General features: G+C 41.9%; 1 protein-coding gene across 2 annotated transcripts in view; it reads right to left on the bottom strand.

Moving 5' to 3' along the window:
• lgals8b (galectin 8b) overlaps positions 1 to 22775 on the bottom strand; it is a 99296-nt gene extending 76521 nt beyond the window's left edge. For both annotated transcript variants that reach the window (XR_013817711.1, XM_079832394.1), the window contains exons 1-2: positions 22025 to 22775; positions 21727 to 21815 (exon numbers count right to left, since the gene is read on the bottom strand). Coding sequence is in view for 1 of the 2 variants with exons in the window: in XM_079832394.1 (XP_079688520.1) it covers positions 21727 to 21815; positions 22025 to 22063 (128 nt within the window). In the remaining variant the exon portion in view is untranslated. The remainder of the gene's footprint in view (positions 1 to 21726; positions 21816 to 22024) is intronic.
• Between the last annotated feature and the right edge of the window lie 315 nt (positions 22776 to 23090).

The following is a 23090-nucleotide window of genomic DNA, read 5'->3' as shown; positions in this document are numbered from 1 at the left end:
CAAGTAAAAAGTACTATATTTCCCTCTGAAAATGTAGTTGAGTAGAAGTAGAATAAATAGAGAAGTGTTTTAAGTAGTTATTAAATATTTGTTGTTGTTGTTGAAGATTCTTGGCCACTGGAGACTCTTACCGCACCATAGCTTTTAGCTATCGTGTGGGAGTGAGCACCGTGGCAGGGATTGTTGGAGAGGTCGCCAGGGCAATATGGGATGCCTTGGTACAGGAGGTCATGCCAGTCCCCACCACTGAGGATTGGCGAAGCATCGCCACTGACTTCCTCCATCGGTGGAACTTCCCTAACTGCCTTGGGTCCATCGATGGCAAGCACGTTGTGATCAGGGCCCCTGACAATTCAGGGTCCCTGTTTTTCAACTACAAGGGGACTTACTCTGTTGTGCTCCTGGCGGTGGTAAATGCCCAGTACTGCTTCCGGGTAGTGGATGTGGGCAGCTACGAGAGGACAAGCGATGGTGGTGTGCTGGCTAACTCCACCTTCAGCCAGGCACTCATAGATGGGGACCCTTGGCTTGCCACAGGATGCTCTGCTGCCAGGTGCAGAGCATTTGGGACCACAGCCACATGTTTTTGTGGCTGATGAGGCCTTTCCACTCCGCCGAGACCTCGAGCCCCCCTGCCACGCCCGGGTACCCGCTTCAGCCCGCCTCTGATGGCCACGCATTCCGAAGCGTGTGCATAGTTTCAAGAGTTTTCGAGCACGTTAAAGGCCCCAAAAGTGCCAGAGAAGTCGATAAAATAATAATAATAATAATAATAATAATAATTAAAGCTGCAAACAGCGATGACGGGCCCAAGCCGGTGGCACCGCCACGCCGGTGGCATCAGCTTAACTGTGCACGACAGGCAATAGGCATTTAAAACAGGAAAACATAAAAGGACTATGTCAAAGTCATCTGAATTCACCACATTAACTGCAGCAGTTGGTGCTGCTATGACCACAAACCACAACAGCCACATCTATGAGATCAATTAAATTTAAATGAGTTTCATGTCAGATGATGTCAAAGGTCAAATCGTAATGAGTTCAGAATACCATTCGAATGCTGATGTTGTATTATTCTAACACTTCTCTTCATGTGTTTTTTGAGCTACCTTAGCTACCGTTTGTGCACCAATCTTATGCACCATAAAGCGTGCTTTCATTTCAAAATGGGTGGTCCAATAAAAAAATTGGTAACTGTTAACTTCATCAATGCATTTACATAGAGAGTCAATGGGGCTGTAGTCATTAGGTGATAAGGCTGGTAGATCTGGGTGTCGTCAGCATAGCTGTGGTAAGCCATTTTGTTATTTTTCATTATTTGGCTGAGTGGCAGCATATACAGGTTGAATAGGAGTGGTGCAAGAATTGACCCTTGTGGGACTCCGCATGTCATGGATGTCCACTCAGACTTATGGTCACCTATACTCACATAATAACCTCTCTTTTAAGTATGACCTGAACCATTTGAGGACCATTCCAGAAAGCCCAACCCAATTTTCTAGCCTGTCAAGAAGTATGTTGTGGTCAACAGTGTCGAATGCAGGACTGAGGTCGAGTAGTACCAGAATTGATGTTTTGCCTGTATCTGTATTGAGGCGAATATCATTTATTATCTTTATGAGCGCTGTCTCTGTGCTGTGATGTGGTCGGAAACCAGATTGAAAAATGTCAAAGTATCCGTTTGAGCTCAAGAATTTGTTCAGCTGACTGAAAACAACTTTTTCAATGATCTTGCCTATGAAGGGGAGATTTGAGATTGGTCTGTAGTTGCTCAATATGGAGTTATCTAGATTTCTCTTTTTCAGGAGAGGCTTAACTACTGCGGTTTTAAGGGAGTTTGGAAAAGTCCCAGAAAGAAGTGAGGCGTTTACCACTTCTAGGAGATCTGCTTCTAAACAGTTAAACACACTTTTGAAAAAAGAAGTGGGGAGTGTGTCAAGGGCGCAGGTTGATGTACCGTTTCTTCTAAAATTTTACCATCAATTGCTTCGAAATCAGTCATAGTAACTTTCTGAGGTTGTGGTCTGATCTGACTCACCCCAGAGCAACCCAAGGATGTGCTGATTGCATTTCTGATATTATTGCTTTTCTCTGAGAAGAAAAAAGCAAACTCACTACATTTGCTGTCTGAGAGCATTTCACTGTGAATGTGACTCGGAGAGTTTGTTAGTCTCTCGACAGTAGCAAAAAGAGTGCGCGTGTTGTTTATGTTTCTGTTTATAATATTAACAGAAACTGAAATGAAAGCTGAAGCATGGCCTAATATTTAATAAGATTTAATAATCTTTAAAAAGATTATGGGAAAATGCCCTTCATAAAAGGTAAAAATATCAAAGATATGCAGATTGAAATATCTCAAAGCTGATTTAACACTGGTGAGACTATTGCTTCAGAATAAATTATATTTACAACACAGTAAATTCTGAAAAAAAATAATATTCTGGATTATTAATTTGCCTCTTCCCTGACATCTTTGAAATAGAGAAATGCAAGAATTAACCTGTTAGCCTTCAGCCCCGCTTTTGAAAAAATCCTAAGAAATGGCATAATCAGACTAAAAACGTTACAGTTAATGATTCCTTTGCACTAAAATCATAAGTATGGCGTCATTTGAAAGCAGACACTTGGCAGTTTACTGTAAATTCAAAATTATAATTATTTTCATAATCAAAAATAGCTATAATAAGCTTCAAAGTTTTGTAAAGTTATAAGAAATATATTTGTATGAAATATCTTTATGAAAATAAAATTGAAGTTGGCAATTTAGCAAACTAGTAGTGCACTACAGCTGAAGCCACATGTCTGACCATGTTATATTTCAAATCTGAAGATGATAAATCTAAAACTCTGAATTTTATCAAATGTTTTTCAAGATCATGTCATATGATTTAATTTTGAGATTTCTCTAAAATGTTAACTGATGTTTATTGCCATCTCTTCTGAGCTACAATTCAGTTTATTGTCTCTATTGTTTTGAGGTGCAAACTGTCCATTCAGTTTCAGTCTCCCCAGAACACTTTCACACCTCTCTGGGCTGGTTATTGCTCTTATAATCTTAATTCTTTTGTCTTCATTGTAATCACTGACGACTCTCTATTCAAACGGTTCTATTCAAACCTCATTTATGATCAAACTTCTCACTTCACCTTCTAAAGTGCCTCAAATGCCATTGTTGACAATAGAAACATTTCAGTTGGTTTTTCATTTCAGTCTATTCTATTCAAAATTATTAATAAAAATAACGTATTTGCCCAGGTGGCAGGAGCATTGGCTAGCTAGCATGTTAGCTTAGCACACAATCAAAATACAATAAAGATTAAAACCATGTTTTTTCTCCAAAATTACTTTATATTACAAGTGGGATGTTTTAAATAACCTTCTGTGGTCTCATTTGGCTTCGGATCAAAAAATCAGACAGAAAATGTAAATCAATTTACAATATTCTGCATTTTAAATAAAAGCTATGTTGAATAGCATTGCATTATAAATATAATCTATTATGAATACACCTACCATGGTATAAAGAACACAGACAAACCATACATCGTCGCGATTGTGTGTTTATTAGTCTTCAAATGTCTCTATTTGCATGTTTTGCGATCTCAGGAAGCTTTTATTATGGACTTCTATAATGGCACATGGTATCTTCTTTGTCTGCGTGTACCTATATGGACTACATGTGCACAGAGCGCCCTCCGGCTGCCAGTATGAATTGAAAACAACACATAAGAGACTCAATCGCTCATGATTAGGCTACATCCAGGCCCGGATTGGCTAATCGGGAGCACCGGGAAAATTCCCGGTGAGCCGGTCTGTTTTTTTGGCCGCGAGGGCCGTTGTTGTCATGACACTGGGTTGAAATATGGATGCTGTCCCTAAGCTGCCTGCACTCACAGCAGCCCCACTTTTTTATTTATTATTTAACCGCAGTCCAACTCTTTTAATTTATTATTTTACCGCAGTCCCACTCTTATTTATTTAATATTTTCTCACAGAGTGCAGCCTGCAGGTTAATGATGACGTGATTATCTTTTGACTCCCTGGCCCCGCCAACGGCACCGCACCTTGCAAGTTGCTCAAAAAAAAAAAAGTCAGATAAAAATGGATATTAGGAAGCGCAAAGGCGGCACTGAAAAGGCCAGAATAAAAAAGAAGAAAGCTTTGGAAACTGACGCGGCCAAATGTTCTAAGCTGAGCACATTTTTCCTCAAAAAAAAAAACAAATGAAGACGACGAGGCCGGTAAGTAAGCTAACGTTAAGGTAGTTAGGAGCAGTGCAAGATGCTAGCGACCGTGCAAAACAACGTTGTCTGCAAACCACGTCCATGTATTAAACTTTTTCTTGTAGCTCTTAGTCCGGTTTGCTGCTAACAGTGAAGAGCAAGGCCCAGTAACGTTACCAAGCACCAGTCATGAGCCCAACACACCAGATTGTCATTCAGAAGAACTAGTAATAGTAACGAAGAGCCCTGCTCAATGAAAAATGCCCTAAGATAATTAATGATACCTGATGATTCAGCAATACATTAATGAAACTGACTTGACTTGATTTGAAAGCTTTGTAAAAAGGGGATATTTGTGGTGAGAAATAAATGTAACAAATTTAATTTAGTATCAGAAAGAGAGCCAGGACCCAGTTGTGAAGAGACTTATGCTCTCACTGTGAAAGACAGGTAAGCTGCTATTGTACCATAGTGTGTGAATAAGCAAACATTATCACTGAAAAAATGATTTTCTTAATTAGTATCTTGTTTCCAGTTCAAATATATAAATTATTCTTAATTCAAGATACATTTACTAGACAATTAGTCTTGTTTTCTGAAAAAAAGCACCCTAAAAATTATTATTATTATTATTATTTAGCTTAAAACAAGCTAAATAAAACAGTTATTTTTTAGATGACAGTGCAATACTTGTTTGATTCTTTAACTAATGTTCTCATATTTGTGAAAAATATTTGAAGTTGTAAAGCAGCTGTTTCCTTGAAAAAGAGATACTACTGTCATTAGAAAGTGCAATACATTTTATTTTAATCTTTATTTTTTTATATATTTATTTTTGTTAGATTTTTTTTTCTTCATTTCAATGTTTGGATATTTATGAATACTAATTCTTAAAGAAAATAGATTCTGATACTGTCCTGTTATTTACTGTTCTAATAAATCTTCACTGTGAAGCAAAACTTAGGCTACTGTTTTTGCACTGAATTGGAAATTATGATATTTTTCAAAAATACAAAGAATTACAAGGCTGTAGAGAACAGTGCGCCTATTGCAGACTTATATTCTGAGGTTTCAATTACATTATTTTAATATAGTCAGTAATGAACTAAAGTGGGCCGGTCTAAGGCATGAAACTCCAGGGCTGAAAATGAGTCCCAATCTGGCCCTGGCTACATCTGCGCATTTTGAGGAAGTATTGAATAAAAAATACTCTGTTTAGAAATTTGACACAGACATATGAGAATCTATCAATATTTCTCCTCATCTGCACACTTTTGAACTAAAAGCCCTGAAGGATGTTGATTTGTCGCGAGTCTTCGTGAGGAGAATAGAGGAGTTTTTTTATGAATGAGATCAGCTGAGGCTCATATTACAATCAAACGGTACCGACGCGTTTTTTTTCATAACTCCTGACACATATTAACAAATTACTGTCACTATAAGACTTTGAGAATAAAACAGAGGTAAAAAATGGAAGCTTGACTCTTAGATCTTTTAAATGATGTATAGATTGACATGGTAATACTTACATCTGACAGTCATTTAAGCTAATTTAAACAAATAAAGCTTGAGGACGAATGCGCCCTCAATCCAGTTAAGAGGTTAATACTATGCACACACACAGAAATGTTGAATTAAATAAAAAAATATATATTATTATTTATTTATTTATACAAATTTTTCAGATCAGAACCTCGTCCCCACCCAAACCCCTGCTGCCGTCGCCAAAATCTCACTCTGAACTCAGTTCAAAACTTGAGAGCCCTGTCCTTATGTCCCCTTTCCAGGGGCACTATTTAAGTATATGCTGCCAGTAAGCAAAGCTCCAGCTGTTGGTGAGTATAAAGGGGCTGTAAAATGATAACCTTCTGCATTTTAAAAATTAAGTCTAACTTTATGTATAATTATTTTATTTATTTCATTGCAGCTCCACAGGGCCGGCCCTGACCAATTTGCTGCCCTAGGCAAGATTTTACTTGGTGCCCCTTGTATCAAGGTTTAGCACTACACATTATCATTCTAAGTTGTGGAAACACTCGTACTGTTTTATTTTTGTAATGCATTGATGTTTTATTTTTATTGTTGTTGTTGTTTTATATGATGTCCAGTCCATTCTACCCCATCATTATGTTCATGATATTTTCTTATTTGTTAAAGGCTGATGTTAGTAAAACTGTACAAATATTACACCTATGCCACATTACAGCCTAAACACAAATAGCAAGAGTAATTGCATCCAACATTCATGCACAAACTATTCATTGAGAACTAGCAAAAGTGTTTGTTTTCCAGTAGATGGCAGCAATCTTCCACTAAACTATGAGCATTCATGCTTTCACCAGGAATTCAACTGAGAAATTTTGATATTTAATGTGAATTTTACATAAAATGTTGCCATTTTAAATAAATCTGTATATAAATATCATTACTAATTTCGGCAAATACGTTTTAAAATTGCTATACACCCCCTTAAAACTGCACAACTGCAGAGTAAAAACATTAGGCTATTAAAAAAGTGATATTACATGCGTTTAATATTTTTATATTATTTATTTTTTACAAAATCACACTGGCTGTGACCTCTGGAGAACCCAGAACAGCTGCTTGCATAAAGTTTAAGGTAAAAATAACTGGAATTAATTAGCAAACATTAGTATTTTACTACTATGCAATTAAATAAACTGTTCATTAACTGTTCAACTAATTTGCCTACATCCCTTTACTTCTGTCTTTACACAGCAAAAAATGCTCTTCTTATTTAGAATCTTTTTCTTGTTTCTAGTCCAAATATCTAAAAATTCTTAAATCAAGGTGCATTTACTAGATGAGTAAAATGACATACTTCATTTTGATTTGATTTTCAAGTAAACAAGAAAAATGTCTTGAGTTTTTGCTTAAAACAAGCAAAATTATCTGCCAATGGGGTGAGAAAAATAATCTTATTTCTGTTTGGGACAGAAACAAGATTTCAATCAGAAACAAGATTATTTTTCCACTCCATTGGCAGATAATTTTGCTTGTTTTAAGCAAAAACTCACTTCATTTTTATTTTATTTTCAAGAAAACTATCTTCTGTCATTTAACTTATCTAGTAAATGCACCTTCAACCTTGATTTAGGAATTTTAGATATTTAGACTAGAAACAAGACACAAATACTACGTAAGAAGAGCAGTGTATCCCTTATCTTCCCTGCATCAGAGGGCTTCTGTCTTTTTTTTAGACACTTCAATTCGGCCATCCGTCATAAATAATCAGGCAACTTACACCGTGTCAACACCTGGCGCGAACGGCCAAGCACCCTAAAAAATGAAAGCAACCTTGTCTGCGTTGGATGTGGCGAGAGGCGACGCGACACAACAAATTCCCCTAACGCCCGTTTCACACATACTCCGTCTGCAGTGCGTATGCGGTGCGTGTTGCGTTGCGTATGCGGTGCAGGAGCAGCACGCGCTGTTGTGCTTTCATATATGTTGCGTTTGCAGCGCGCAACTGATCCGCTGTTGTACCACAAACACAGCATTTATTCATTATTATTTTCATTTCAAATCCAAAAGTTGTTACTGAACATGGCTTGTCAGAATTGCAATTCTCTTTGTTTACACTTTCATAGATGTCACGTTTTAACGTAGTAGCCTACATTTAAACAACGTTTTATTCAATTAATTACTTTATATTTATATAGCCTATATAACATATAGCCTATAGCCTACTTTAGCTCACACAAGTGGCAAAACATTGAAATATAACTTATAGCCTATAAACATTTTAAATTAGAAACTTACAATAGAAACAGCCGACTCTCGTCTTCTCTTTCGTTTTTAAACCCTTTTAAAAGCAGGTCATAAAGACCTTTTTGTTTTTCCACCTCCAGGAACGTACGTGCTCTTCATTATTTAAATTTTTTTAACCTAAATGCCAGGTAAGGTGTCGTTTCCTTGCTTTACCCGAGAAAAAAAAGCCATGTGTTGACTTTGAAACAGAGTATATTTTAAATGACATACATCTGTGGTAAAATTACTAGATTTTCGTGTCAGTACATGTTTATTTTAAAGCGAACATTGTGCTGTCACTTTAATTCCGCAGTGCAGCACAGCAAAAAATAGACTCGGTACGGAAACGATCGCCGGACCGCTGCAGACGCACCGCACCTGGAACGGACTGACGGACAGCATCCGCGCGCAGTGTGAAAGCTGTAATCCGTTAACATGGGTACGGAAAAAAATACGCACCGCATACGCACTGCAAACGGAGTATGTGTGAAACGGGCGTAACGATAAACTGATCGCGCGTTGTATTTCTGACACACTTCAAGTAGATCGGCGGGGGAGATTGATGAGGCGGACCGGAAAGATGCGGGGACTTAGTTACGTTTTTTTTTTGCGCTTTATTTGGTAATATTTCAAATTAATATTAATAAAATAGTATCAGTAATACATTTTGGCGCCCCTATGGATGAGTGGCGCCCCTAGCATTTGCCTATTCCGCCTATGCCACGGGCCGGCCCTGAGCTCCATCAACCACTTCTTTTCCTGGTTCACAACACAGTCATGTCACCCAAGAAGCTGACAATGCTGGTAAGTTCTGTGTTTTAGTTTAACCTATAGAGATGGATACATTTCCCACTTGTTGTAGTGTCCTGTCCATTGCTCATAAATTAAATCTGTCATGAGGGGAGCGTGTAGTAGCTGTTTTTAAGGACTGATTATTGAGCAACAGTATGGAGTGTCCTCCAAAGCTGCTAATGTTGAAAAGACATTTTATCTAAAGTAACTTTTTTTTAAAGAAGATGGCATCAAACTCTTGCAGATTGTTTTGCATTTAAGATTTTCTAGGTTTCATGCTAAGAACAAAGGTAATTTCAATTCAGTCAATTTATTTCATTATTATTATTTTTTTTTCATTAACAGGCCCATCAACCTCTACCTCCAGCTCTGGTGTCACCCAAGAAGCTGACAATGCTAGTAAGTTTACTCCTACATCGACAATAAATTAACAATTATAAAACTAACATCCAACATATGTCAACTTACTAAAATTAAGATTTTTTTTGTGTTAAACTTCCCCATAGGTCTTTCTCCTGTTGAAGTGGAGAGCAGTACCCCCATGCCTTCCACCACACCTGGCTCTCTTTCTACTCCTCCATTGGATCCAGCTGACTGGCCAACAGTCATTAATGACAAGGTACGCATTGATCTGGTTAGCAGAGGACCAGCACATGTTGACCACCACTTCACATTTCCAAAAAGACAATCCGACAATAGGAGATTTCACTATCATTTCAGGTTTCAATCTCTCACAAATGGTGAAAAGGTAAAGAGAAGCTGGTTAACATATTCACAGAAAAGTAATGCTGTCTACTGTTTTTGTTGTAAATTGTTTTCAAAAAAATCAACAACAAAGCTCAGTACAGATGGTCAACAAGACTGGATCAATATTGGCACATTACTTAAGCAACATAAAAACAGCCCAGATCATGCTTAAAATGTGCTGTCTTGGAAGGAGCTAGAAGTCCATCTACGAAAAGGGGAGACAATAGATCAGACTGAATTGTCCCTCTTAGAGCAGGGGTGTCCAATCCTGCTCCTGGAGGGCCACTGTCCTGCAGAGTTTAGCTCCGATCTAGGGCTGTAACGATTTGACCAAAAATAAAAACCTCGATTAATTGAACATTTGACCTCGATTACGATTAATGAACGATTATTTTTCTTTTTTTTCTTTTTTTTTTTTTTTTCGCCCTCATAAGGTTTTTGAGTAAGTTCACTGATAAGGTTTGTACTGTAAATATTTTCTACTATTAAAGGTGGAATTTTTTTCTCTAATGAAAAAGTGCATTGTGATTTTAAAATACTTGAAGGAAACGGTTCACTTTCAGCAGTTATTGTCTATGGAGCAGATTTCTGTTTGTTGTACATCAGATACAGATAAATTAACACTGTAGGCCTACATTACATTTATTTGAATGCATTAATGAGAGAGTGATTGTGTGTGTGAATTACTCTTACTGTCTCTATTCATTATGAAGCTGTGGTTGTAGTACTTACTTCAAAGGTATTAAAATGTATGCCTATAACGGTTGAGTTTCTAAGCTACTTTAGTGACTTTACTTTAGTCACAGCTTCTGTCTGAGTGTTCGTTTGTCAAAATATATCAGGCATTAGTTCAACATAATACACATCTGATGGTCGAAACTCGCTTTAATGTTCAAACTGGCAGGGCTTAACCACATACAAATGACAAAGCTTTGCGAGGACGCAGGTGAAAGATCTGCCTTCAGGGCGCGCGCGTTTTCAGAGACGCGACACGGCTCGGCTCTGTGTCACTGAAAGAAGCTGAGCACTGAACGGAGAAGTTTTCTGTATTGTTGTTTTTGAATAGTTCACAATCGCTTTAAATGTTGAAACTGGCAAGCCTTTAAACGCATTTACTTGACAAACGTTATGAGCACGAAAGGGAAAGCGGCTTCGAGGCTTGCGCGCTCCATCTGTGTGTGTGTGTGTGTGTGTGTGTCAGCGCGTAGGCTATAAGAACAGCAATTAACTGACCTGTATAAACTGTGTAAAACATGCAGTTACTATAGTGATTCTGGGCATCTATAAACACAGATAACTGCTCCTGCATCTCTCTGTGTGCCTTCAAACTGCACTTGATGTGACTGACGGGGCGGAGTCACGTGAAAACCGAAATAACCGACATTGGAAAAATACGTCGGTTAGAGGTTCTGAATGTCGGTTTCGGTTATTTTTCGATTAATCGTACAGCCCTACTCCGATCCCAATGAAACACACCTGAACCAGCTAATCAAGGTCTTACTAGGCATTCTAGAAACTTCCAGCAGGTGTGTTGAGGCAAGCTGGAGCTAAACTCTGCAGGACAGCGGCCCTCCAGGACCGAGTTTGGACACCCCTGCTCTTAGAGGCAGAGAGAAACAGGTGGAGAGAGGTCCTCTTAGGCTTGTGTCAATCATAAAATCTCTAGCAGAGAGGAACATGGGTCTTAGAGGATCTGTTGATACGTTACATGTCAACAATAATGGTAACTTCCTAAAAGAAGTGGAATTACTATCGAAGTTTGATCCTGTTTTAAAAGAGCATGTACGACGCATTGACAGTGGAGCGAATCACACAACATACTTAGGAAAAACAATACTGTGGCGGAGGGGGCGTGGTTTCGCGGGGTCTGCAGTGGGAGAGAGAGGGCGGAGCCAAGCGGTGAGTAAGTAGGTCAAGTGCAGATCACAAACACCTGTGTCTCATTGCAGTAATTGGCGTGGAGAGACCGCATAAAAGCCGCTGCGGGACGAGGGAAAGGGAGAGAGAGACACCTGGAGACTGGGACTCGAGAGAGGACATTATATGCAGAGAGGACCTGCCCAAACCGACGATTGATCCAGAGAAAGAGTTTAGGTGAAGTTTATGTTGTGCAATGCGCACACCCTTTTGAGTATTGAGCAAAACGAAATAAAAGAGAACTCACGAGTCCCATTACGCCGACCCCGTCTTCTTCCTTCCCAAGCCCACACGAACCTCACTACACTGGTGCCGAAACCCGGGAAGGGAGAAGATCGCCGCCGCCATGCAGACCCCGCCAAAGACGCCACTTGCGGACCTCGTCAACTCGCTCACAGGTCTTCCTGCTGGCCGTGAGGGAGGAGCAACGAAAGCATTTTGAAGCCCTCCTTCGCGCCCAGCACGAAGACCGGGAGCTGTTCCGGAGCTGGTTTAGCCAGGGGATTCCGGCCATCCCCCAACCCACCAGCGACTCGGCAGCCACCCTGCACCTCTCGAAGTTGGGCCCGGAGGACGATCCGGAGGCGTTCATCGACCTCTTCGAGAGGTCTGCCGAGTCCCGGGGATGACCCAAAGCGGACTGGCCGATGCGGCTCCTGCCGCTACTGTCTGGGGAGGCGCAGGTAGCCGCCCACCAACTGCCAGTCCAGAATCTCCTGGCTTATGAGGACCTCAAGCACGCGATTCTACAGCGGGTCGGCCGGAGCCCCGAACAGCATCGCCAGAGGTTCCGCACACTGTCCCTGGACGAGTCCGGCCGACCCTTCGCCTTTGCGCACCAGCTCCGGGACTCCTGCCGCAAGTGGCTGATGGCCGATGGAAGCGACGTCGAGGTTATCATCGATCGTGTGGTGCTGGAGCAGTTCGTCGCGCAGGGTCCAGTGCCACCGCCCAACGTCGCTGACCCAGGCCATCCAGTTGGTGGAGGATCAGATGGTGGCGTGCCACGGAGTCGGCGAACCCCGTCCTTCTGCCTCTCTCTCTCTCTCTCTCTCTTCTTCTCTCCCCAACCCCTCTGTCTCCAAGCCTGTTCCCTTTCCTAGATCCCACGGCGGCTCAACAGCCAGTGACTTACCGGCACCTCCCCGGCCGGCGCCGAGAGGAGGCGCTACACCGCCGGAACCCTACCCTTCTTCCTCCGCCCCCTCATTCTCTCCACGCCAAACTGCCGACCTACTTCCGGCCACTAGGGCAGCGGGAAGGTCTGGGCCGGCTTGTTGGCGCTGCGGGGATCCGGGCCATTTTATTGATCGCTGTCCGGTGATGGAGGTCGGGACGCTGGTCCGGGTTCCCGACGCTCCGCAAGCCGCCCCTGATCAAGCTGGATTGTACCTTATACCCGTGAGTATCAAGGGGGGTACGTATCAGGCCGTGGTGGATTCCGGTTGCAACCAGATCTCTATCCACCAAAGCCTGATTCAGCCTAAGGCATTGGGTAACAGCCGTATGGTTACGGTGCGGTGTGTGCACGGGGAAGTGGTGAGTTATCCGTTAGTGCCCGTCACTATTCAGTTTAGGGGAGAAACGCATAGTGTCGAGGTTGCAGTTAACCCGCACCTCCGGCATCCGCTAATTCTGGGAACCAATTGGCCAGCTTTTAACAAATTATTGGGGCATTTGTGCACGGATGCTTCTTGGGGAAAGCGCTTGGAAGGGAAGATGGCGGTTGCTCAGTTGGGGGAGGCGGAACCGGGACCTCTGGCGGCGGTTTCAGGGGAAACGAGCGAGCTGGAGACACCGGTGCTCACAGACCGCGATGACTTTCCCCTGGAACAGTCCCAGGATGACACGCTTAAAAATGCGTTCAATCAGGTCCGTTCCATCGACGGCCATCTCCTCCATCCTGATCAACCACTCTCCTTTCCCTATTTTGCGGTTATAAAAGATAGGTTGTATCGGGTGACCCAAGACGCCCAGTCAAAGCAGGATACAACCCAGTTGTTAATTCCTAAAAGCCGCCGGGAAATGCTTTTTCAGGCGGCTCATTCTAACCCGATGGCCGGGCATTTAGGACACACAGCTATGTTAAACCGTCTCATGGCCCGGTTCTTCTGGCCGGGCATTCACGAGAATGTACGCAAGTGGTGTGCGTCGTGTCGTGAATGTCAGTTGGTAAATCCACCGGCCACCCCAAAAGCACCATTGTGCCCACTTCCTCTGATGCAGGTCCCCTTCGAGAGAATTGGTATGGACCTCATCGGGCCATTAGAGCGGTCAGCACGGGGGCATCGCTTTGCATTAGTCCTGGTGGATTATGCAACGCGATACCCGGAAGCAGTTCCGCTCCGCACTATTTCGGCGAAAAGTGTTGCGAGCGCGCTGTTTTCTTTAATCTCCCGGGTGGGAATCCCGAAAGAGATTCTCACTGATCAAGGCACCTCTCGCCGTCCCAACTCACTGACGTAAAAACATTACAGGCCGAGTTTACCGACGTGTTTTCGCCCCTACCTGGCCGCACCGACCTCATTCAACACCACGTTGAGACCGAGCCGGGCGTGGTGGTTCGCAGTCGGCCATACCGTTTACCTGAACACAAGAAAAAAGTAGTTCAGACTGAATTAGAGGCCATGCTAGAGATGGGAGTAATAGAAGAGTCCAGCAGTGACTGGGCCAGCCCGATAGTTTTGGTTCCAAAGCCTGACGGCTCAGTCCGGTTCTGTGTGGACTACCGTAAGGTAAACGCGGTGTCGAAATTTGATGCGTACCCAATGCCAAGGGTTGACGAACTGCTTGATCGGCTAGGGACCGCTCGATTTTATTCGACACTGGACTTAACCAAGGGTTATTGGCAGATCCCCTTGTCTCCAATGACCAAAGAAAAAAACGCCTTCACCACGCCGTTTGGATTACACCAATTTGTCACCCTTCCTTTCGGCTTGTTCGGAGCTCCCGCAACCTTCCAGCGTCTGATGGACAGAATTCACCGGCTGCATGCTGCGTATGCCGCTGACTATCTCGATGATATCATCATCTATAGCGCAGACTGGCAGCGGCATATGCAGCACCTGCGTGCTGTCCTGAAGTCGCTGAGAAGGGCAGGGCTCACGGCCAACCCGAAAAAGTGTGCGGTTGGGCGGGTGGAGGTAAGGTATCTGGGTTCCACTTGGGTCATGGTCAGGTGCGTCCCCAAATTGATAAGACCGCGGCAGTTGCGACCTGTCCAAGACCTAAGACCAAAAAGGAGGTCAGACAGTTCCTGGGGCTAGCGGGATATTACAGAAGGTTTGTGCCTAATTATTCGGACCTCGCTAGCCCGCTGACTGATCTGACTAAAAAGGAGGTACCAGATACGGTTCAGTGGACGGAGCGGTGCCAGCAGGCCTTCACCCAGATAAAGGCTGCTCTGTGTGGTGGGCCGCTCCTTCAGGCTCCTAACTTTTCTCTCCCTTTTTCTCTGCAGACTGACACCTCGGACAGAGGGTTGGGCGCAGTCCTGTCCCAGGAGGTGGAGGGTGAAGAGCGGCCGGTGCTGTACATCAGTCGTAAGCTCTCTAAGAGAGAGACGATGTACAGCACCATAGAGAAGGAGTGTTTGGCCATCAGGTGGGCCGTTCTCACCCTTCGCTACTACCTCCTGGGGCGGGAGTTCACCCTCTGTTCGGACCACGCCCCCTTGCAGTGGCTCCACCGCATGAAGGATACCAACGCGCGGATCACCCGTTGGTATCTAGCTTTACAGCCTTTTAAGTTCAAGGTGATCCACAGGCCGGGTGCACAAATGGGGGGGGGGGGGGGGGGGGGGCTGCAGGCCGGATGGCTCCCCGTCCTGAGTCGGGCGGTGGGGGTATGTGGCGGAGGGGGCGTGGTTTCGCGGGGTCTGCAGCGGGAGAGAGAGGGCGGAGCCAAGCGGTGAGTAAGTAGGTCAAGTGCAGATCACAAACACCTGTGTCTCATTGCAGTAATTGGCGTGGAGAGACCGCATAAAAGCCGCTGCGGGACGAGGGATAGGGAGAGAGAGACACCTGGAGACTGGGACTCGAGAGAGGACATTATATGCAGAGAGGACCTGCCCAAACCGACGATTGATCCAGAGAAAGAGTTTAGGTGAAGTTTATGTTGTGCGATGCGCACACCCTTTTGAGTATTGAGCAAAACGAAATAAAAGAGAACTCACGAGTCCCAGTACGCCGACCCCGTCTTCTTCCTTCCCACACCCACACGAACCTCACTACAAATACAAAATGAGCTTATCGATTGCATCAGTGACACCATTCTCCGTACAATTGTGGTTCAAATCAAGGAGTCAAAGTATTTTTCCCTGATTTTGGACTGCACTCCAGATGTCAGCCACCAGGAGCAGATGTCTGTTGTGATCCGTACAGTCAACCTAAAAAACACACCAGAAATCAGAGAGCACTTCCTGGGGTTCCTATTAGCCCATGAATCAACTGGACTCGGCTTATCCACACTGATTCTAAGAAGGTTAGAGGAGCTGAACATCCCCTTTGAGGACTGCAGAGGACAATCTTATGACAATGGGGCCAACATTAAAAGCCGAAATAAAGGGACACAGGTCAGGCTGTTGAAGAAGAATCCTCGAGCTCTCTATGTACCTTGTGCAGCCCACACATTAAATCTGATGGTGGCAGATTCAGCCAAGGGGTCAGTGGAAGCCACTAACTTCTTCGGAGTGGTGCAGAAATTGTACACCTTATTTGCAGCTGCGTCCCAGAGGTGGGCCATCTTAAAAGATCATGTGGACCTCACTGTCAAGGCCTGGAGTGAAACAAGGTGGGAAAGCCGAATTAACAGCATTGAGCCTTTACGCTACCACACCGTCAAAGTCAGGGAAGCTTTGCTTGAGGTGAGGGAAAAGACAAATGACCCTATGATTAGAAATGAGGCCCAGTCCCTGGCTGAAGAAATTGGATCATTTAGGTTCCAGATCTGCACAGTTGTCTGGTATGACATTCTATCAAAAATTAACACAGTTAGCAAACTCCTTCAGTCCGTCAACATGCAGCTGGACATAGCAGTAAATCTCATAAATAAAACCAAAGCATCTCTAAAGACCTACAGGGCAACTGGGTTTGTAGATGCTCAGACCACTGCAAAAGAGCTCTGTGAAAACATGAATGTTGAGGCAGTGCTGAAAGAGAAGAGTAGCACAAAGAAGCACTTTACCTATGAGGCAGCTGACGAGGTAGTGATCACTGCAATGAAGAGACTGGAAACAGGATTTTTCAATGTTGTGGTGGACTGCAGCATCCAGTCTTTGGAGGACCGATTCAAGTCAATGGGCGAAGTAAAAGATAAATATGGAGTGCTCCTGAACTTCCACAAACTGGATGAAGAGTTACTTAAAGAGCAATGTGCCCAGCTCGGAAAAACACTCACCTGCGGAGAAGAGGCAGATATTGATTGGAGAGAGCTAGCCATGGAGATGCAGAGCCTTCCAGAGCTTCCCAAAGAAGTCACGACAGCGTTGGAGCTACTTATTCATATACATGAAAGGGGGCTGTGTGAGTTGTACCTAAATCTTTGGGTAGCACTGAGGATAGGCTGCACTCTTCCAGTGACAGTGGCAACTGCAGAGAGAAGCTTCTCTAAGCTTAAACTCATAAAAACCTTCCTGAGGTCCTCCATGTGTCAGGAACGCCGGAATGGCAATGATTAGCATCAATCACCAGATAGGCAGCCAGATCTCATATGATGAGGTTATAAATGACTTTGCATCCAGGAAGGCAAGAAGAGAACAATTCTGTGGAATGAGTAAATGGATGCATAGCATCACAGATTTGAAGAACTTCAGAGAGGAAGGCATTTCCCACAAATGTCTTTTTTTGAAAATCACATATGATCAGCATCATTGTAAACTTATGATTATATTTATTCAATAATACATGGTTAATAGCCTACTTATAAGTGAAGTATTGGCACCTTATTGCACTCTCTTAATTAAAGTTTTTGTTTTAAGCATGTGCGTGCACACAAATACACAAGTTTGGATTTTAATAGTTCTATTGAAATGTTACCTAATTCTTATTATTGTTACTTTTAATCTTGTTTGTGGTGTTTTAGATATTGTTAATTTTGTTTATTTGAAAAGTTCAAACATTTAAATGTTCTATTTATTATTTTATATAATATTTTATTTAAATGTTATTCTATTTGCTCTATTTCATTTAAATTATATATAGGCTGTTGTTTGTGGCTCTTAAACTCTGGTTTCAATTAAAAATGTTTCTTTGATGGTCTGTGAAAATCACTTTATCAGTCTTTTTATTCAGCAAGTTCATCAGTGTGTGTTCGTTGCACTGCACTGCCATTCAGCTCAGTGGTATCATAATTTTCCTGTTAGACATCAAACATGGAACTCAACTCAAGAACTCAAGGTCTTTTATTGTCATTCTGTACATGTTGCCACATAAGAACGAAATACATACTCAGGACCAGCACCGTAAAAAAGATAATTAACATACAGTATACATAGAATAATGAAAACATAATTTAATAGACTAAAATATTTAAAAATAACATAGTAGATATAATATGTACAGTATAGTTATAAGGTAGTCATTGCTTTTCTTTAGGCCTTACTTAAAGGGGTGGTAAAACACATTCTTTTGAAGGCTTGACTGTGTTTGTGGGGTGCACTGTAACATGTGTTCATGCTTCGTTTTAAAAAAAATTGCCTTATTTTTCATATATTTGACCTTTATTCTACACTGCTCTGTCCCTCCTTGTAAAACGGTCTGATGCTTTCCGGGTTGTATGAAGCCAGTCCCTCAAAAATACGCAGTGGGCTCTGATTGGTTAGCTGGCCTAGTGTGTTCTGATTCGCTAACCGCAGTGCACGGTTGTCGGAAACGTCACGCCCCTTACCTGGAGGCTGTGCTTTGGTCGGCGTCAATAAAACCATATGAGCCCGAATCAGACCCAGAACATTTGAGTGAAGATGATCGAGCAGAACCTGTTCAGTCCTCAAGAGTAAAGACTGCGGATCTATAGTGATCGCTACTGAATGGCACTTTAACTTTTGTATTTTTAGAACGATTATAGCCAAATATCTGTCGCAAGAACTAACCCAAAATGAACACTAAGCACTGGCTTTAACTAGTAAGTTAGCCAAATCACACACAGAACCATGTTTAGCATGCCTGAAGATATACAATACATAAAAGCTCTAATCAAAGAATCATTAACACTAATGTCAGGTTCGCTGTTGAGATTTTAACGTTAGTGTTTGTAATGTTAGGTGTTCGTCGGATAACGTTAAGTATGAATGAGCATTTAACAGACTGGTTTGCAGAACAGCGCTGTCATCTGTTTACTTCCTTGCTACAACCTATTACAGGAAAACACATCGATGAAATATAAATCAGACTTACAGGTTGTGGCCCGTAAACAGCTTCTGTTTGTAAATCCAGCTTTCAGGACAAGCCGTTGTGCATATCCTGTATTGAACTCGCGAAGTTTGTGGAAGTTTGTGTTGTCCTCCGTGAAATGTGCAGCGCGCGCGTCGTGCATCCACGCACCGGCAGTGTTTTTTTCACGCAGCTGACGTTGTGCAAATCCGGCATTGAAATCGCGAAGACGGTGGATGTTTTCCTCTGTTAGATGTGCTGCAGGGAGCCCTGCGCGCGCCTGATTCCCCGCTGACTCAAACACACGTGCAACATGCTGTATGTTAAACGCTCTGCAACGCACCCCCGTCCCAAGGAAGGCTGAACAGAGCAAGTACCCCAGACCTGCAATCCGGATGGAAATAACAGCGTTTCCTCGGCATCGCGGCAACAACACTCCAGCCTAACTAACTTATACCACAACAGCGCCGCGATACAAAATGGCCTCACCCTCCCTTATTTAATCTTCTTGGAGGAGGGGTTTATGTAAATATTGAGCCTGTTGATGTCACCAACCCTGGAGGAATGTCTGTAGTCGCCTACTGGCCGTTTGCTGTAGTTCTTAGAAACTGATTTCTTTAAAAGCAAATATCTCCCTTTGCTTTAAACTTTGAACGTTGTAACTTTGCAGATGCTGTTTATGCTCAAGCAGCAACATTACACGCTAGCTAAAGTTAGAATAGTGAAATCTTGGTTTACCACCCCTTTAAAACGGTCAAAGGGCCTCCAACCAAATTTTGCTTAGGGCCCCCAGAGGTCTAGGGCCGGCTCTGCAGAAGATGCACCTGAATTGGTAAATTACAAATGCATAAATAATGTTGAGGATAATGTTTTAAAAAAATATTGAATGTTTGTTAAAGTAATATGTTTGCAGTCATGCTCAAATTTGTGAAAACAGCCCTGTTGCTCTTGTGATACTGATTAATTATATCACGTTATAAATCCAGATCTCATATAAGAACTTTTTGCAACAATATCTTGAATTTTGTGAGCATTTGTATTAATTTGTGACATTTTACACAATCCCTAATTAATTTCTGAATCAACACAATAAATAAATCAAATTAGAAATAAGTTATTGATTGCATCTGAAGCAGTACGTTTAACATCCAATCACATTAATTATGTTAATAAATAAATCAGGCAATGCACTGGCAATTTAGTAATATCCCAGCAGTTGTGGTCTTGACTGGTCTTGAAACAAATTCTCGAGTCCTCTTAGTCTAAGACAAGACCGAGTACACATGGTTATATAAATCTGAAAACTTTTGTATGTACACAAAATCTAGCATACACTTCCAGATGATGGACCTGCACCCAGAGACAACCACAATGCAGCCCTTAAAAGCCTGCAAAGACCCCGACAATTAGACGAGTCTTAGGGCTAGAGTTTTGGTTTTGACAAAAAATAATATCTAGATATTTTCTGGGATTTTGTCGATAACGGTTAGATGATATTTGCTGAGTGTGTTATAAGCAAAATGATATTTGCTTAGTGTGAGTGCTGGTACCTTAGCAGGTTTAGGACTGCCATGGACAGCTGACTCCTAAAATATTTGTTATTCTTCATATTTTCTGTGATGGTTAGTTAACAGCAGTGACAGAAATAAATTTTTCCAATAAGTTTTAATTTATTTTTCATCTTTTATCTGTAAACACTGAAGCTGCATCTGAAGTGGCATTTACATGTATTTACAGCTCACAGCTCAGAGGTGACATAAATGCATTTAACCTGCAATTTCAAATGCATAAATAATGTTTTAAAAAATAAAACATTGACGATATATGAAATGATTTTACAATCTAAAAGATATTGTATTTTAAATGTGAGACTTTAAATGTGAAACTAAAACCACCAGTAGGTAGCAGCAAGTCACTGTTAATAAGTAAATCTTTGAGTCAATAACTCAACCAATATTAGTCAAGTTAGTCAAATGGACTGATTAATTTAGTAACGAAACTCGATAATGTCAGTTTGCACATCGTTAAAACAACAATTATGATACTATCGTAGATGATATACAGTACCTATATAGCTCATACCCCTACTTGGGGACAAATCGGCCTGGATACCTAAGACCATGGTGACTTCACAGCTTTTGGCACAGATCTTCAGCGAGGATCACAACATCAAGATTAGGCCTCAGCACAGACCCCTACAGTAAACTCTGCACGTGCCATGTCACTGCAACGCAGATTTGTTGTGCTTAGAGGCAAATTCTATTACTGGCAGCTCTGCTGGACAGACTACAATTCCTCCTCCCACCATCGCCGGTGTGACATAACCTGATCTTCAAGCAGAAAGAGCTGGATAAAAATGTTGAATAATATCAATCACAATATGACTTGTGATGTAGCCTGGAATCATAAATCGCACCATGTTCGTTAATTTGGTCAGAGAAGGACTCGGCCCCTAACTGAGCCTGGGTTCTCCAAAGTTTTTTTTCTTCTCAATTTCTGTCACTTCCTTGCCATGTACCTTTCATTTGAAGATAACATTTAGGTGAAATATAGGGTTTTTAATTGAGTAATGTATTCATATAAATGGAGTTATTGCTAAAATCCCACCTGTAGGCCTAGTAAATCTCACCTGTACCATAACTTTTAAATGTGAAAATCTAGGTAATATTTATATTATCAGTTATAAATAAGAATTCACTGTACAATATATATATATAATAAAATTTGGCATTGCGTAGCCTATACGTTTGTATTGTTTGTGGAATATTCAGACGGTTCCTTAAGCAGGCGAATAGTGTTCACTGCAATAAACATTTAATGAAACTGGGACACACAAGGAAATAGAACTAATCATGTATTTATGTAATGTATGACATTAAACCAGCGAATGTATTGAGTTGAATTTACCTGTCAGCATCATTATGAACACATCCCTGTATAACAATCATCTCTCCTGGGTGAAGACCACCCGGTATAATCGCAGTGAAGGGGATAGTCTGGTGAAAATAAAATGAAAACCACGTTCATAAACACAATCCTTTCTGTATTTTATTGCAGTCCAGATTACTAGGCTATTATGATGCGCGAAACAGAATGCTTAAAAAAACAGATTTAGAGAGGTTAATTTCGTATAGGCTATGACGTTATCTATAATGTTAGAATATGCAGCTGTAAGGCGTCTTAAATTGATAAATCGATTACTTACCGGATTGAGAATCGTCTTTTTTGGGTTTGCGACTGACATTAAAATTCCTATATTTAACAATAATATACACGTTTTCAAAACAACGTGGCCTTGCTAAAACCCCGCTTTCTTCATTGACTTATGAGTGACAGGCTGCGTCTCAAAATATTCGGAGCTGCATGCTTGTTTGAGCATCATTTGTAGGCTAATAGGAGGTTCCAGATTGAAGAAAAACAAACAAACAAGTGGACGCGAGAGAGATCAAGGGCCAGATTTACTAGGGCAAATTAGCGAGAACAGAATCCCATAAAAGCGGCGATGGGAGTGGAAAATTCTGCGCGTGATCTACTGATGACGCGCAAATTAAAGAACACAGATGCAGCCGGATCATTTCCACAATGACCAACGCAATGAATCTACCAAGAGCAAGCTGTTAGCCTAAATCTGGCCCTTTATATTCTACAATATTTGTTGCACAGTGGCAGGAATATGTTTGTTAACCACCATTTGAAAATATCTAGATTTCTTACGAGACACAAACTGTGTCCGAAACCGCTCACTTGTTCGCTAATCCCTATTGTAGGCTATGCTAAGGAGTGAACGAAATTAATGTGCGTCGAAGAACTGAAGCTGTCACAGAAACGGCTTTGTCATTATGGCAAGCCGTTTTGACTTTTAATTCTTAATATGGAAGGCCAACAGGGCCAAAACGTGTGAAACTGACATGTAAACACGTAATAACGTGTTAACGCGTCATTTACGGGTTAACACCATAGACTGTAGGTTAACACTAACGTGTTGTCACGTGAAAGACGTGTTTACACGTTATTTTGTGCTGGCACATTGGAACTTTACCACCACCTGCTGGTGTGGCATACAACAGAACAAATAACAAACAGACTAGGATTGTAAATTGCAGGATTTAATCTAAAATAAATAGGATACAATCCCTTATGAAAATGAACCATGGTTTTTTGTTTTTATTTGTAGTATCATATGATATAGCCTAATTGTATTTTCACTAGTGGAATGTCACCATAGGCTGCCATTCAAATTCTAATTGTTGATATCAGGAATTGAATTCTTG

The sequence above is a fragment of the Gobio gobio genome (genome assembly GCF_949357685.1).
Source record: "Gobio gobio genome assembly, chromosome: 13".
Lineage (NCBI taxonomy): Eukaryota > Metazoa > Chordata > Actinopteri > Cypriniformes > Gobionidae > Gobio > Gobio gobio.
Note: the sequence above shows the minus strand (reverse complement) of the source record. Positions and strands in the feature narration are given on the sequence as shown.